The sequence below is a fragment of the Anas platyrhynchos genome, chromosome 1 (genome assembly GCF_047663525.1).
Source record: "Anas platyrhynchos isolate ZD024472 breed Pekin duck chromosome 1, IASCAAS_PekinDuck_T2T, whole genome shotgun sequence".
Lineage (NCBI taxonomy): Eukaryota > Metazoa > Chordata > Aves > Anseriformes > Anatidae > Anas > Anas platyrhynchos.
In genome coordinates, this window is record NC_092587.1 from 146,667,001 (window position 1) to 146,685,122 (window position 18,122).

At 36.7% G+C, this 18,122-nt stretch overlaps 1 protein-coding gene and 1 long non-coding RNA gene across 3 annotated transcripts in view; both read right to left on the reverse strand.

The window, feature by feature from the left end:
* Positions 1-18,122, reverse strand: part of ANKRD10 (ankyrin repeat domain 10) — a 36,571-nt gene that overhangs the window by 14,501 nt on the left and 3,948 nt on the right. For both annotated transcript variants that reach the window (XM_027444220.3, XM_027444225.3), the window contains exons 2-3: positions 15,879-16,031; positions 8,478-8,569 (exon numbers count right to left, since the gene is read on the reverse strand). In XM_027444220.3, coding sequence (XP_027300021.1) covers positions 8,478-8,569; positions 15,879-16,031 — 245 coding nt within the window. The remainder of the gene's footprint in view (positions 1-8,477; positions 8,570-15,878; positions 16,032-18,122) is intronic.
* Positions 172-7,187, reverse strand: LOC140000894 (uncharacterized). The gene is made up of 3 exons (XR_011806106.1): positions 7,172-7,187; positions 5,777-5,902; positions 172-303 (listed from the first exon to the last, which is right to left on the reverse strand). It is a non-coding gene; the product is annotated as an uncharacterized lncRNA (long non-coding RNA).

An 18,122-nucleotide genomic window follows, 5' to 3' on the forward strand; every position in this document is an offset into this window, starting at 1 on the left:
GTATATCAATGTAATATCTGTTAAAAAATACTGATCTCAACTTATCTATTGTTAGTTTACAAATAAAAAAAAGTAGATAATTGTAAATTAGGGTAAGCAAAGCATGCAAATCTATAGATTCTATATCTGAATTCCTAGATTAGCATTAAAACCAATCACCGCAACAAATACCTCAACAGTATGCCTTGTGTGCAGAAAGGAAGCGATACTGAACATTCAATGCCACAACTGTAAGGTTTTCGGAGAAGCACCTGTGGCAGTTTCAGCAGTTTCTATATGGAATGCTCCCCCTTTCTAGGATTACTTGAAAAAATCAAGTCAATTCGAATTACGTAGCTGTAAAACATTGACATGTGTAGTTTTCACAGTTTCAGAATCTTCTGTTTGATTTAAACGGGCAATGGTGCATAAACAGGAAACTTATAATCATAAGGGATCACATATTTGCAGGCAACATTAAGCTTAAAAGTTACATTAACAAACATAAAGTGCTGTAGCACATTATTCATTATGTAAGCCATTCTCATGTGACCACCTTAACAACAAGATACTAAGCCTTTTATGCCTTTAAAGCATCATTACGTTCATCCTGAAACCAATTTGTCAGTTCTTCACTGAAATTTATATAGAATGGATTAAAATTACCAGTCAACTCATGGCTTCAATTACTTTAAATTTAGTAGGCTGTATCTCAAGAGAATTAGTAACTATTCCTATACAAAAATTAGCAGATACAAGGATTAAAACAAAAGGAGAAAGAAAAAAAGAGATCAGAACACGAAAACGCCCACAGTGAGAAAAGAATTCCTATAAACATCAGTATACTAATCTAAAATTTCTACAGCAAAGTGATTTTAAAATACTAAACTTTAAGTGTTTTAACCCTTTGGTGTCCAAATACAAAAGTCATAAATTAGTTTTGATTTTTTTAGATACCAAGAGAAAAAAAATTTCTTAACTAAACAGATGCGTGCCACTGCTGGGGACAGCTACAAAAAATTCACGCTAGAATTACAAACTGGGCATCTACAAAGGCGCAAGTTGGTGCCAAGTTTTTATTTCACAACAAAACATGTGGCAGCTGAAATTATTTTAGACCTTTTAAAACAATGGTAGAGGTTTTCAGAACATCCTCCAAAATCGTACCAAGGTGAGCATATTGGAAAGAAGGAAGCTCTTCTTCGTGAAGAAACTTGTTTCATCATCAGTATTACGGTCCATGAAGAACTACACAGCTGTAATGAGCTCTCGTGTGTAAGACACATTTGCTCACAACTGAGCAAATGCTGGCACAAGGAAGAATTCATTAACCACGGTATGCAAATTAGAAATCCTACATTCATCACCATCAGATGTTGATTTATTGATTTGGTTTCCAATTTAAATGCTTTAAGAAAGACCTCGAACAGTGGACTCAGATTTTCAGAGCCTCTTGTAGAAACGATCCACATTTCCAAGTAAACTTTTATCTGAAGAAATGTGTGACTTTGCCTGCTAGCAGCAATCAACATTTTTCAGTTTATACTTGATTACATAATAAATTATTCCTAAACACAACTCACAAAGGTATTAAGGACCATGTTAACTCTTAAAATGACAGCATGCTTGCAACACTGCATAACAGAAAAGACCTGCACTATGAAAATGAAAGCAGAAGTTTCCTAGATCACTAGCAACAATGAATTCCAAAGCAGCTTCTTCTTTTCAGTATTGCAGCCACTTTAAAGACAATAGAAGAGTTATTTAGCCAAAAAAATATGAAAATCAGGACCATCACTGCTGCTACTACCATGTTTCTAGGCACAGACCAGGAACTCCAGAAAAAGTTGCTTACAATGAGGAAAGCATTATGGAAGACTTTTAAAGAAAAGTTCAGAGTAAGCTCTGAACTGAAAAGATGAACAGTGTTGTAATGCAGAGTCCTCAAAGATGCCTCTGGTAGCGAATACAATCACCTTATTTCTCTTGAATGTATAAATTGAAAAGCAATGACACGAGAACTTGACCTAGAACTTGAAAAATTAAGGAAGCAAGCTTTTTTTCCAAATGTGCCAAATTCAGAAAAAAAAGTTCAAGAGATTTAGTATAAAAATCATGGACAATAAGAGCTTGGGAAAACTAAAGAAAAAAGGTAAGTTAATTTTAAATAAGTATTTTTGTGCCAAAAGGGTGAAAAAAAAATCAAGAATGAAAGATATCAGATGGAATTGTTATTTTCCAGTAATATGTGTGACAAGGGAGAATAGGATGTCTTTTAAGCTACATAATTTTTTTTTGTCCTCTTACTCAAGCAGACAGAAGATCTTTTGGATTAAGAATCTATCGACATGTACGAAACCACTTTAAAGGAGCTTCACAGAGCATTTTCAACTTAGACTTTCTTCAAAAACAAAACAAAACAAAATTATCTACCAGGTATCGAAAACATCTCACGAAACAGAAAGAAGGAATCGATCTCAAACAGAATAGTAACATTCTCCCTAAGTGTTAGCTTCCAAAGCTTTTCCACGACTTGCTAAGCTCCATGCAATGAAATACAACTCCTATAACCTGTAGCACAAGTCACACAATTTAAGAAAACTGTTTCTGACCAACCTGAACATGTTGTGGGCCATGCTACAATTGCCTAATTTTTTTTTTTTTGTCCAGATTCAAAGACACTAGTTAAACTATGATCAAGTCAACTGAAAACGCCCAAACTAGAATAGCAAATGAAACCCCAAATCAACGTATCTACTACCAGAAGTTAATTGCCACTTCTTTGCTTTAACAATTCTGCAGTCAACACGTACCAGCAGATTGAGCATGGCATTCATGCAGTTCGCCACCCCTATCTATGTCAGAACTAACCATCAGAACTACACAGACTGTTGTATTTGGGAATACACTGCACCCTCACTTCTTCCATTGTACCTGACGTGTAAAGGAAAATCACTCGCCCCTGAAAAAACCCTAATATTCCTGTCAGAAATCTGAGTTATCAAGACTTCAAAGTCTTGGTAACACCTCATTTTTCCTTATCCGTCTCTTTTTGGACTGAAGAAAAGCCAAGAAACCAGTGTTAGAAATCACAAAGGCTTGTCACTAATGACTAAGCTCCTCTATCAAGCTGGACCATATCCTGTGTCCTTTTTATGTTTCAGAGAGGTCACAAAATATCATGGCTTTAATGAAGAATTTAACTTTACTTATAAAAAGTACCACCTCTCACATTTTTCTCTATTTCTGAACTTATGTCAACAACTACTATTGTTATTCCACCTCCACCAAGAATAATCCACTCTCAAACTGAACAGCAACTACTGAGTTTGCCACAGCTTCCTGTAATTACTCAAAACAGCTTTAACTGTGAAAACTACACTTTTCCATCCCGATTTACTCTAAAACTGAGCCTCTCCCACTTTCTGATTTATTAGCTATCCGTACACATATGACCTGCTTCAGTATTCCCAAATCCTTCCTCGAAACTAACCCAAACCACTACCTTACTTCATGGTCACAAATCATATTAAGTTCTTCTACTACAACAATCAAGTATGAAACCAAATGTGGAAGAAATTAACAAGCTTTATTCGTAATTATTGTGCAGAAGAATTAGTTTCACCACTGAAATGTACAGAACACTTTGATTCTGCCTCTCTGTATGAATTTATACAGGAAGGGAAAGGAAGAAAGAGACCCCAAGCCTGTAGCCTCCATACTGCAGAACAGTAACTACGTGAATACTGTGGTGAAGGCCCTAAAAATGTTTCTGATATATAATGAAAACAGAATAGCCACGTTTTTCTTAGTTATACCATACTGCCTAGTAATGCAGCAGTAGTTAATCCAAAAGTTTGACTGCTGAATGAGGAGCTGGCAATCAGATTTGCAAAAAGAGTACTGTATGAAGCAGTCTAAGTTTGAAAAGTACCAAACAGATCATGTAAGTATTAATATACTAATTAACAGATAAGAACAATTCTGTTGAAACAGTACCTAACTGCTATTCCTAAACAAAAAAATAGTGAGAATCAGAAGCATTATTCTCAAGATGGGGTTATGGACTATAAGACAATAGGATGTTACTTTTTCTACACTGAATCAGTATAGCAGCACAGCTTTGGAAATTAAGAGATGTCACTGTAATGGCATTGCAGCCATACTCAGAAGTATTCGAACACCACACAGGCTGCAGTTCTGTATTCATAGTTGGGTAGCTAAGTTAGCTAGCTAACAAAAACAAGCACACGCTAAAAAGAATTGGAAGTCTCTGCTAAGTTTTTAAGAAAGCAGGAAGAAAACCAGAAAGATGAAACATTACCTACTTCCAAGTAGTAAGTGCAACTCAGCTAACAGAGGAGATGTCAAAACCCTGAGACAGTTTCAGGGAACAAGCCACGTAAGTTTCCCTAAAAGGGGAACTGGTAGAAGTAGCAAAGGAATAGCTGATTTCTGCTGTTAATGCTCATGAAATCTACACAAAATTCTTCTGTCTGTTCACTAAAGAGGACTGAGTTTCAGAAAGTAAAGTTGCAAAAGTGCAAATGAGAAGAACGAAAGCTGAGATGTTACAGGAGTGGTCATAATTCAAATGTGAAAGATGGCACTTCAAAGAGAAAATACGACAAGGATTTCACAATTGGCTAATCGAAAGGAACCAAGAAGAATCTGTTAGATTTCTGCTGTGAAGGATGAAGAGCTGTTGTGAAGAAGTAAAATGAAGTTAAGGATGCTTTTTTACAAGCATCGCAATGTAGCTCATGACACATGAATTTGCAAAGAATTAAAATTAAGCCACCGTCAAAGAATGGTAGTAAAGTTCTTGCTGCAAAACTGCATACTGGAGATAGGATGCTTCAGGCACTATAGGAGAAGCGAAATTACGTATTTAAACAAATGCAAGACAGCTTTAATAAGAAAGTGGCCAAAATATCTGCCTCAGCTAGAATTATAACATCATGGTAAATCTGTCATCTGGTAGAAACAGATGCATGGGTATTATTTATTCCAGCACGTCAGTTACTTTCCCCAGACCTGACAAGCAGAGCATGAGAAACCAGAATGGAAAAGTAACTCTTCAGGGTCTTGCAGCATCCCATCATGGTATACAAAGTGATTTCTCCAAAGACTGCAAGATTTCTGGTAAGGAAATATGAAGACTTCCTATCCCAATACTCAAGCATTTTGACCAAATGAAACTCAGAAGTGAGCCAGTACTCGTGTTCAATTGGATGGATGCATAGCGAGCCACATCCTGACCCTTAGGGTGCATCTCAATCCCAAGAGAATATTGCATTTGAAACTTCTCTTCTAGCTCTAAATCAAGTCACTAAGAAATAAGCAACTGTTCGAGTGACAATTGCAGAAGATTTTTTATACAAAAAGAAGCGAACATGATGATGCACAAGTGAAATGCATTGAAACAGCCAAGGAATGAGAGAATTAAGTTCAAATTAGTATAATTAACAGCTGCATCTGCTTACTGTTTTTTTGATTCAATAGTATCCTGTGTTTATAGGTGAATTTTGTATTTATATACATGCTGTGATACAATCTTTGAAACTGTATGATATCCAGCATTTCAAAAATAGTGTAAAAGAGCAAAACAAAACATGGCACCAAGAAGGCTTTTCCCTGTAAAGAGCTGTGGACACTTGTTTGTCACCATTATAAATAATACACAATTAACCATACATAAATTGCATTAATTATGCCGTTTCAGTGAAAATCCAGCAGTTATTATGGATACTTTAAAAGGTACTATCCACATTAAAAAGTCAGTTACACAGCAAACCTTTTCACTCATATGAGGACATTGTGACCACCTGCTTCCCCCTCTTCAAGGGTCCATGAATACCATAGTTAGTGGAGCAACCATTTTTATGGCTGTAGGACATACTGTGCACAGAATATGCTTCAGCTAAAATGAGAAGGTAAATACCACAAAAAAAATCAAAATATTTTCACTAGGGTACAATTATTATTTTTTAATATTACTAAAAAATTTACACAGGAATAGAGTCCCAAATTCTCTCTCATCAATTAGAAAAACAATGCAACAACTTCATGAAATTTAGAGACTGCAACATATTGTATTTCTCTGCAAAAGCAATACACTAACAAACCTGAAATAAAGTGAACTAGAACAATTCAAATCAGGCGATTACTTTTATCCTTACTGGACCACTGTCAATATTCTTTGGCTTCCAACATAACCGAACAAGTGAAGTAGGTAGGAATAGGGCAGACATTGATATTGAATATTACACTAGTCCAACTTACTTTATTTTAACAGCAGTATTTGAATAATCACTCATAAATAGAAAATAGTTTTCTTGCAATATTACACTATTGATTATTATTAGTGTAATAATGAAATCTTGGCATCCCTATTCTACTTTCTGCATAGAACTACATAAGGGATGGTGCAATACTTGATGTGTACTATAAATATCAGAGATAAGTGGCATATTTGACCATTTGCAGTCAAAAGGGACATTGCGTCTTCATGTAACTAGATTTTGATATCATAACTGTATGAAGAAATAAAGACAAAATTGCATTAGAAAATCTAACCTCCACAAAAAGGGCATGCTCACCATCAACAGAGATCAGCACTTTAGTCTTAAGTTAGTGCTTAGTTCTCTATTTAGTAAAACTCTTGCCTTTGTCCTATACAGTCAATGATCATTTCAATTAAAATATCTTAATTAGAACTATAATATATGGAAATGGCCCTCTCCTTTTCTTCTAATTGAAGCCACAAAACTAAACTTTCAGAGCACCTACATTTTCAAGATGCTACAAAAATCAGAAAATCAGCATAACCATTAGAGATATGGGTCCAGTTTTCAAGCCCAGATGAGCCAAAGTTAATCAATGTCAGAACTATACCTATGGATTTGGCCTAATTTAACATCCTGAGCCTGCGCACTACATTCTACAGAATAAATCCTCCACCCTAATCAGTCAGTTAACTCTCTCTCAGATGGCAGGGGCAGACTTTTATCCAATTCCTCCAAATGAGGAACATTTATGCTGCTCCATTTAAGGGTTAGGACCTATAGAAGCTGTGACCAGTCTATCCTACTCTAACACAGATGCAATTCAAAGTTAGAAAATTGCAAATTCAAGCGATTTCCTGTTCCTAAAACTGTTTAAAAAAACTCAAAAGGCCGGAAACACATACCAAATTTTTTGACTAGAGCTTGCAAATACGACATTAAAAAAGCCACATTTCCAGTATGTAAATTAAAGTTGCAGCCACATCTCCAACCTCAGCCATTCCGCTCCTAATTTTGAATCTCTATGGATGTAACACTTTCTCTTCATTTACATCAGACTCAAGTCACTCATTTCATGCTGTTTATGCACTTCTGCAACTTCTCTTTTGATTGGAAGCTTTCTGAAAAATCACAAGATTACATACTAATTGATGACGATAATTAAGGTTTGCTCAATTCCACAGTAAATTTAAATCCAAGTTTATCTTAACACATCTGGAAGTGAATGCAAAATGGGAATTTATGAATTTACAACTGATTTCATGAACTTGTCAATAACTGACCTTGCCAGCTGCATGAGTTACCTCACTATAAGTTTTCTATGAAGTAATCTCTCATCTAAAGCAATTTGTTCATTACTATTAACTCTAAAGGTTCTGTATTTCCTGACTACTCTATGATACCATTGAAAAAGTTAAATTTTATGGTAGATTAATCAGGGCAGCATTACAAAACCAGTAAGATGGAAACCAAAGGGTAAAACAGGAAATTAACTACACGATTCTTATTTGACTTACAACTCAATAGTTTCATCACATTGCAGGTTAAAATACAGTAACTAGTTACCATTTAAGATAAAAAAGGCTAGTTCTAATTAAAACAAAGTTCTAAAGTATTTACATTATTATAAGCCATAGAGCTTATACTCAACATTTCTAGGTGAAAACTGCATCCATTTTGTCCATGCTGTAAGTTGCAAAAGTTTGTGAGATTTTCTGAATGTGTTTGCAGTACATAAACCTTTAAAGAAAAAAGTTAAGAGGGCAAATATACACAATACACTAACAAACAGCATTAAACTAACTGCAAAGAGTGTGTGAGAGAGATGCTATTTTGCACATAATGTTGCTTTTGCATTGTTTTCTGTATTTATTCACCAGTGTAAGGTGTAAATTACTTGTAAAAGTAACTACATACTAGATAAAGTGTATAATTTGGGGCCATCTCACAGAAGCGAGATCCCTTTTTTAATATATCACATATAAATGCAATACTAATGTAGCACACTGGTACAACTTCAGTTAAATAAACTTTACTAGACATGCAAAACATCTTGGGCCTTATTACAGTTGAACATGTCTAGCTGTCTTTTAATCATGTGTCTGCTGTTTTGATTTTTCTTTCTGGTATTAGTATCTATGTTTACCGGTCTAAGTTAGTCAGCTAAACACACAACAATCAACAACGACAAAAAAAAACCACCTCACTTACTCTATTTGCGCACCGTGAGCCACAAGGGCACTTATGGAATCCACACTACCAGACCGTGCTGCTTTATGAATAGGAGTTTCACCAACATAATCCTGTAAAGACAAACTACATTTTGTCAAGCATAATCTTTCAAAAGATGACAATCTTATTTTTACAGTACTCATTTTAATTAAGAAAGCAGATATACATATATATAAAAATAAAGCAGCATTTATTAGCTAGCAAATACATCAGGTACTTTATCAGTATTTAAAATTTTGCAGTAGGCTTTCATGTACTTTTAGGAACAACGATAAGGGCATCTGACTTGCATATACCTTTAGCTAATAACTAGGTAATCAGCAAAATCACATGAAGGATGACTTGTTAAAAGAGATCTATACGTACTACTGGAACAAGTTACTCTAATATTTATTTCCTAGCATCTTCATTCCCCAGCACCTTGCCCTGAGCAAGCCATCTCAAATTCAGCGCTACGGCCAAGTTTGTGGGACTATATTGCTTCCAAACCCCGCTGTCACACTTACCCAGTACTGCACTGCACAATAAACACCCTCCAGGTGAGATGTATCTGTGAATAACTCTACTGTAACATAAGCATGCCCAGTGCTCACAGGCAAGGCCAGATGTCTCCTGAGACATGCACATTTGACTTATGTGTCCTAAATACTTTTCTGTCTACTTTTATTCATTTAAATTCCATTAGTGTTAACCATTAAAAGCATTTTGTTTTTCAGGCAACCCCTCTCTACAAGCTAGTTAGGTAACAGGGAAAAATCTACACAATTTTACAAATGCAATTGGTAAGCAGCAGGTGAATTCCATGCATCACGACCTCAGGATGCAGATGAAATTCAGGACTTGCGATTAAACAACTATTATTAATTAAATTAATGCTTAATTTTAATCATTATTAATTGATATTATTAATAGTAAGGTATTAGGAATCACAGAGAAGAATTCATAATGAAACATGGCCTTGGGGTAGCAAGTAGATGTTCAGTTAGTCTGGTTATGTTTTTTTCCATCCTCAACACTTCCAGTGCACAGCAAGCTTTTCCTTCCTCCCCATCCTCTTCCCTTCCTTCCTAAATTTTGAACAGACTTCACTGCCTGTTCCACTGACATTAAATATCATCTAAGTGTGTGCACCTCGTTCTTGCTTCCCTGTTGTTTCTTTTATTAAAACATCACACTAGCTATTAAAGTAACGTAACACCTTTACCGACTTGACAGCCTTTACACACAATGGTGTTGTTCAATGTTTAGCTCTGCAGCTCTGGCTACGCTTCAGCTCTATCTGAAACACGAACACATTCACAATATGATCCTACCACCATCCTGACTGAAGGTAATGTGCTCTAAATTGTCTGCCAGGCTTTTGAGAAATTCAATCCCATTTTCTAGACCCTGTAAAGGTAACTCGAAGATTAATTTTAGATTATGTTTCATACACTCTCTATTTGCTATTTGCCAATTTTATTTTACGGTAAAGTATTTTTATAACGCTACAAATTCACTAAGGGTAAGCAAGTTTTCCATTGCTTAAGACATATGTAGCCAAACAGTGATACACCTAGCATCCCCAGCAGGGAACAGCAATGCTACCAGACAAATTTTACCTTATAAAACTAAGGCAAATTGCTGAGGCTGACAGAGCTTGGAGACAGAAGAAAACAGAAAACTCCTTGGGGTCCTTAGCGATTACGAAAGAGCCATACACTCCTTCCAAAATGGCTGTCTGGAGCTGATGGATAGAAGACTGCTTTCCAATGAACTTTATATAATTCCTCCTATTTATAACTTTTCTAGAAATTACAGGAAGACAGACACGTTGAATGGACAACACAATTTTATTAACTGTCTACACGGAAACTCATCCGGCACTAATTAATCCAGGATTTTCCTAATAGTGTAATACATTTCTCATCACAGCAGCTGTCTTCGATTCATCATTTTGTTATTATTTCCATTCCCCCTCTTCTGTTAGAGAGATGAACATGTAGAAAAGAAGCGATTGGCCTCTCAATTTTGTTCAGCGTTAGTATTTACAACCCTACCCCTAACTGGAAAGATAATCATCAAAATACAGCTCAGTCTAGGACGAGTTAGCTCATCTTGCCAATGCACATGACACAGATGACAAAAGCCTTTACTAGACCCACAAATCTAGCGTGCTGCCCATTTAAGATCTAGATAGCCGAATTACAAAGTACTGCTGAGGGAAATGTTAGAAAGATAAGAAAGGACCTTTGCAAAAGAGCTCCTCACCACGGCGTTATAAAAATAAGCTGAGCTTGTAGCAGTTAATAGATGTGTCACCAATAACCAGAAAAGGGTTAGTATCTCAGAAAGAGAATGTATGTCTTGAGAAGGGCTTCTCTCAGTCACTGGCCCAGAAAAGCATGCGCCTCTTTTCTAAACTAAACATTTTAGAAAATACTTTCAGATCAGAATATATGAATTTAGATTCTTAGAGCATTCCTTAAATTACGGCACTTCATTCTCCATCTTCACTAACATTCATTGCCATCTTTTGAAGTTCTACTACAGGACCAAAACTATTTGCTCTCCCTTTTATCTGAAATAGGTTCCTAGTTCTGCAAACAAAGAAATTCTCTTTAGGTTATGATCTAGATTGAATGGAAATATGTATTAGTTCCACTGAAAATGGCTTGGAAATTTATGCATTTTTCAACACATCCAAAGTCACCTGTAGAGGTAAATAAAGTGCTCTGAGACTGAGCACAGTTCTGTTTAGATTTAGCAATTGGGATGGATGGCACTAAAAAGAAAAAACAATTTAAGTTTTTTCTAAGAACAGTGCCTAGGTTGCTTGGCTCAATTTGTACATTACCACATTTTCATGTATCTTTTCATTCTCATCTCTTCCATATGCCTTTTTTCCCTTTTCTGAAGACAAAAGCAGGTTTCTTGTTGTTGTTGGTTAATTTTCTTTAGCTTGGGGTCATGGCTAGATTACAGTTGACTATTTCATTTTACTGAATAGGTATCTTGCTCTTCCTTCCTTACTCTTTTTATTTACATGCCTGTGTCTTTCATATCTTTGGCTTAAATTCTCTTCAGTAAATCTCAGCTTGTATTTCATCACTATGCTGCTTAGCCTCAGACATTTCCTCTACGAATTACATCTCTCTCAAACTCTTTGCTTATTCCAATTCCCCTTTTAGATATTTGTATTTATCCAGTTCAGTCTAAAGAATTTTTCCTCAATTTTGAGATCTACATTTCTGTTGGCTTTAAGATCTTCCAGTTCAACTTTGAGCAGACTTCCCATTTTCTTCTCCCAGTGCCTGGATACGATTCAATTAATCTCACTCACTGGTACTTTTATTCCTCTTTCATCTAAAAGTTACTTACCTGAAAGTTTTTATTCTTAAAATGTTCCCATGACCATTTACACTGAAGGTTTTTAACTATGTATGCACTTGTACAATACTTCTAGTATCAATTTCCAAACACAGCATTATTTTACCTGACAAGAAATAAAAGCCAACTCCATTCCTTACTCAGCTGATTGAATGTCAAAGTCTATCAACTGATCACACTTCCAGAAAGTGTTCAGACTTCTTAGACCTAGGGCTCTGTCCTTTCTGAAGCTAGAAAGTAGAAGCTGGAGGAGATGGAACATTTTTCCTCTTTCTTCACTAAAAATTCGCTTTGAATTCATGATGGTTTCTCCTTCTGGATTTTTGGCTCAGATGAGAAATGACGGAATGTTTCTATTTATCTGGCTTTAGTCCAAAATGCATGTAGTTTTACATTTTAGACAACCTATCACACAAAAGGAATGAGTCTTTTTTCCTCCCCACCAAGGGTATTAGTGTGTTTACAGTTCTTGAGAGTTTGGGTAGTCTAACCCCTCCTAAATCCGGCTGCCATCACTACCAAATTAGGGTAACTGGTGGGATGAAAAGTAAGTTAACATCACCTGTAAGGACGCAATATTTCTTATCATTCCCCTTCAAGGCAGGCAACATGATTTTTTGTTTGTTTGTTTGTTTCTTGGCCAATCAATGAAGGCAACATATAGTAGAAATATTTGATATGCTGAGGTCAGATGGAAAATATATTTAAATGAAGCAACAGGCTTTTTATCAGGAAGAAGTCATGATTATCTGAAGCTAATATGCAAAGCAGCACAGAATCAGTCTGCATTGTGACAAGGATAAAACTTCATGGAAGTAGCAGTGTAATTGCTTTGCACTGTCAGAGTGAACTAAAGCAGGCAGGAAGCTAAATGCAGGTCTTGTCTCACAATATTAAAAACTATTAGCAGGCACTGCTCACTGAATATAAAAAGAAATAAGACTCTCTTGCACCCAGTGGCAGGTAGAAACAGGCAGGAATATTGCTTGGCACTTCGGCTTTCTCTGAATGTTTACGGTGACCCTTGTGGGGGGAGGGACTAGGGGTAAGTACTGCCTGCCAATCAGGAGAAAAAAAAAGACATGATTCTAGCCAGCACATACAGTTATACAAGAAGGCTGGACATCACGGGATATACTCACAGAATTTATTTTGGAGAGCAAGGTACAGTTGGGACAAGCAGCTTTCAGCATTTGTCGTTCATTGCTGCTGCCCGAGAAAGGTCCCAGGCAACTGTCACCAGCACTGAGATAATCATTTTAATGTTTTCCTAAACTTCAGGGCAGGCAGCAGGGGCTACAATACCTCAGGGCAGATATGAGAAAGCACGTATGCAAGTTCTACTGAGTACCAGAGGTTTACATTAGGACTGAGAGACTCGAGGAGATTCCTTTTCAGAAGCTATCCTTTTCTTTTTCCAGAGGTGATTGGTTAGTCTGTAGCCAGTGACCAGGAGTCAGTTTGGAAGGAAAGTTTTACTAGTTTAAATATCAAGTATTCCCAGATCTTTCTCAGCATGTGTTTTGTATCCAGTGTCCATGGAACACTTGTCCTCACACAAGCATTAGCCAGTGACTATGTCTGTCTGAAGTACAGCATCAGTCAGCGAGCTGGAAGGAATAAACAAAATACACATCAGGAAATAGTGCTCCAAAAGCTCCAAAGTGTGGGTGGAAGCCCTAGATAATCACCTGGAAGAGCTTGGAAATTAAATAAAAAACTAGAATCACTTATAAAGCAGTGCAAATCAAACAAGAATAGTAGATTTTGACTGCAATTCAATAAACATCTGGAAGGAACTGGGGAGAGCAAAGCATGCACTGTGCTTTACATACTCGTGTGTGAAACATTCCAAGCTATCTGTGGGTTGCTGTGCTGTAGGTGTCACAAAGGTACGCTGCCTAGCTTTCAGTGCTCGTGCACGTGAAACCAGTGTGACTGACCAGCTGCACCTTAACAAAGAGCTATTCTTGCTTCCACTGTCATTCTGAATTAACCAGAGATTTCTTCTTTTATCAAACCAGATCTAAAATACCTCTTCTTGTATGCTCACTTAGTATTTTGTGGGGTCAAAAAAGTTTTTTTTTTTTTTTTTTTTTTTTTTTACACAAGTGTGGTTTGGTACTACTGTTATTAACACCATACAAGGGTTCCACAGCATCAGCTCTCAGTACTGTCTATGTTGGCACCCTTTGCCTGTCAGTATCTAAATCTGCCTTCTGAAGTCTTCCTAGGTCTTCCTATTATTTAGATTTGCTCTCATGACAGGCCATAGATTTATAAAGACTCCTGAGTCACTGGCTAGTCACTACGACTAGCCCTCTCTAGGACAGAATGGGTTACCAGTCTACTTTTAACTGCGTGTCATGCTGCCTTCTGCTTTCCCTTACAGTCATCTGCACGTCGCCCTCAGCCCATGGAGAGTTCTCTCTGCACTCCTCTCCTCTTCTGCTGGGGGCTAGCTATCACTTTCTTCTGCGTTACAACCTCACCCACTAGATGTTCCAGGAGAGTAAGCTTGTTCTTCAACTCCATTTCAACCTCACTGGTCAGTTCTTCTCTTTATCCTCTTAGCAGGAAACTTTCATTCTTCTCATTCATTCATTTTCATTCATTCTTCTCTTCTCATTTAGCAGATATCTGTACATCTTTATTCTGTGCATGCCATGTTTCCTCTCTAATCACAGTTTCTTTACGTTCTTACCTGGGCTCCAGATGCATTTCTAGTTCTTGTATTTTCTCTTCTGATGATTCTACCACTAGGCAGCAATAACTTAGTGTGTAAGTTACTTTTGTCAGGTATCAAGGAGAAGATGCGATCTATAGCCTCTGCATCCAGCCACCTTCATTGTTTCTACAATTCTCCTGGTGTCTCACAGCTGTTCTCAATGCACCAGCCTTCTTGTCTGAAAACTCAACACAAACTTCCCCATTTCTTATTTTTTGCATAACTTAAAAAAAATATATAAAAACAACTCTAGAAAGGCAAAAGTTCAAGTTCTTCAGCAGTCTTAGCTTAACTCTACTGCATTTAAAACACTCTGGCTATTAAATATTTTAGGAAAAGTATGATATAAGTTTAGCAAAACAGATTTTACAGATGCTGTGCTGTACTACAGCTCTAGTAAATGCATATTATGCTCTAGTAATAATTACTCTTAGAGGACATCATAAATCATATTTTGAAGTCCTGCTGTAAGGGAACATCATGTATGCACAGCACACCTAATAGATCTGTTCAGTATTGGAAACAGTTTCTCCAAATGCATGTTTTTAAGCACTTGATTCTGTTACCATACCAGAGTGTAACAGTCCTTTACGTGCTTTTTTACTGTATTAATATACTCTATACTACAAAATAAATTGATATCTATACCCATGGTAACAGTAAGGGGAAATTATCAATTAAAAAAAAAACAAACACCCCCCATTCTCTCTTTGTTAGTCAAGTACATGTTTCTGATCTACTTGCAGGAAATTACTAGAAAAGCTTTGGAAATAATCTAAGAAAAAAGTATGCAACCAAATGCATCTTAAAATAAATCACGTCTTACTAGATTTTACTAGTTAGACGTATGACTAAACCAAGGACCACAAAGGTCTCATGGTTCTGTAGGCAGTGACAAATTCACTGTCTCGTTTTTCAATTCTTACATATTAAGTAAGATGTTTCTCACTACTCTTTTGCCTTCCCCTAAAGATGCATTAAAATACCAGAGCATTTGGTAATGCTGCCAGCATCAGAGCAGCGTGGTACCATTTTGTTCAGGGAGAAAGATGTCAGCTCCTAAACCAAATGTTTTCCAAACCTTTAGTGGCCTAAAGTAATTATTAGTCCTACCTCTGCAATAATCACAAATCCCTGTACCCAACAATTAAGTTATTTGACTTCAGGGGATGTTAGAAGTGTTTTACCTGTATGTGAACGTAAGGATCATACACACTGTAAAACGGGACCAAGACACTTCTTCCAAAATTATACGCAGACATGAAATACACATTAAACCATACCTGTTTGTTTATGTTGGCCCCCACTTGAATCAACCAATTCAGGCACTGTGGATGTCCTCCAAAAGCAGCAATGTGGGCTGGTGTTTGAGCAAAACGTGTTGTACTGGCATTTACAGAAGCTCCGGCTCTTACTAACTGTATTAGGCACTCCAGCTTTAAAGACATGAGGGAATAAAACCCAAAAAACGTTACACAGGTATGCTACGACACAGTTAGCACATACTACATAAATAAAACCCCCAAAAGCTAAGCTTACTAGCGAAAACTAAGTGGACACAAAACAAGAGAGAATATAAACACTGGATTTTCTCCTTCCTCCTTATTCCTGCTACCCCCAGCCACAGATTGTACCTGAAAAATACTGAATTCTCATTCCCTGCACTGAATTCTGACATTTATTTTTGGGATTGTGACATTTATTTTTGGGATGGGGAAGAGAGTACAAATAATACCTCAACGTCAACCAGAAGAGCTACTTGGCTCACTTTTGTTAGGCAGAAAGTTTCTGATCTGGCAAAGCTGCAAACATGATACTAAACAGACATTATTAGCTAATGTTTGCCAAAACAAAAGTGTTGTTAGGAGATACGCGGACCTATTTTCAGGAGAGTTCAGTGGGAAGAAAACCAGAATACGCAAGAAAGATTTTAAAATTTCTTTAGTGTCTTCTGAAAGTGACAGAACCTGATTATTAATAACCAGTATCATTATTACTATGCTAAATCTATACATTAAATATGTTATGTTGACTGTTTTCCTGCTATTATAGCTGAAGGATTGTTAAAAACAGCGTGCATTTCTGTGGCAGTACCCAAACCAGCAAAGCTCTTTCCTATTTTAAAAGGAAAAAGAGTATTTTGTCACACTATATTCCGATTTATTTTCCTATTCTGCTAACCAGAAGTATCCGATACCCAGCTACTATATTTAAGTGTTTGCACCATAACATTTGTAGAAGCTGAGCGAACCGCAGCCGTGATGAGCTCAACTTTCAAAAATAGCCAAAAACACAAAGCTCCCTTCCTGTCACACAGCACCATTGCCCTTTTGTTGACAGGAAAAGGAACGCACTATGCTAAAAAACAAACAGTTTAGTCTAGGCTTCCATTTATTGTGGGCAAAAAACAAACACCCCCCGGCCCCCCTCCCGCATACACATGCGGCAGTAAAACAAAGAAGCTCCACACTGACTCCAGGCACTGCTTTCGTGAAATGAAAATCTCCTGGTCAGTCTTGCATGGTTAATTAAAGGAAAAGTTTGTTAGCTATAGGACTGCTAGGGAATAATCTGCTCATAAAGAAGTGATGACAAAGCATCAAAAAGCAAGCTGGCAGCTTGATTATGGGTAGAGGCACGAACATCACCATTTCAGCGTTCTTCTCTGCCTCTGTACAATGTCCTTTTTTTTTTTTTAACCTGTAACTTCCTGATGCCGATAAGTTACATGCCCAGGACCAACCACAGCAGTATTTTCTGCTTTTCAGCTATATTGTGAACTTCAGCTGTATTTTTTTCCCTGTATAGTTCAAACGCACAGATATGAACTCTATCCTGTAGCATATACAAAACCACTTTTTTTTGGACAGTAACGGACCTGATGTAAAAGTACCATTAACATACCATCAATTAAGTGTCCAAGGGGGAGGGGAACTGAGATTTCACAATGCTAACAGCTCAGACTCCATAGATCTCAACATTACCAAAGAAAAAAGTATCTTTTCAAAAGCAAACAAGAAAGTTTGCTGAAAAAAAGAGAAAAAAAATGTATATATATACATACATAAAAGAATGCAGTAAAAATGGTGTAAGATAATTTGTAATTACAATGCTAAATTGCCCAAATAAACTTTGTATTTGATACCTGTAAGGCTTCATGTTTACAAGTTAGCACCCTAATATTGCTGTTAACCCTTAATAATTACCAATAATTGTAATCATTAATGTGATGTGATAAAAAAGCACCTTCTATACCAAAGTGTTTCTCTACTATTACTGCAAGCAGAAGTAAAATTCAGATGGTTTTCTAAAAACTAATCTTTCAATGTAATTAATTTGCAAACACTTTCAGGAAAGCACTGCAGCTTAAGGGAAGAATATTTCCTCTACAGAAACGGGGCTGCATCAGCTTCCCTAATTACACGGACCTCACGGCTTGCCAATTACAAGGGGAAAAATATTGGAACTGGTGCCCCCGTCTCATCTCGCACTGTTTGAAGCTGCTTTATGAAACGCCTATGTGTCAC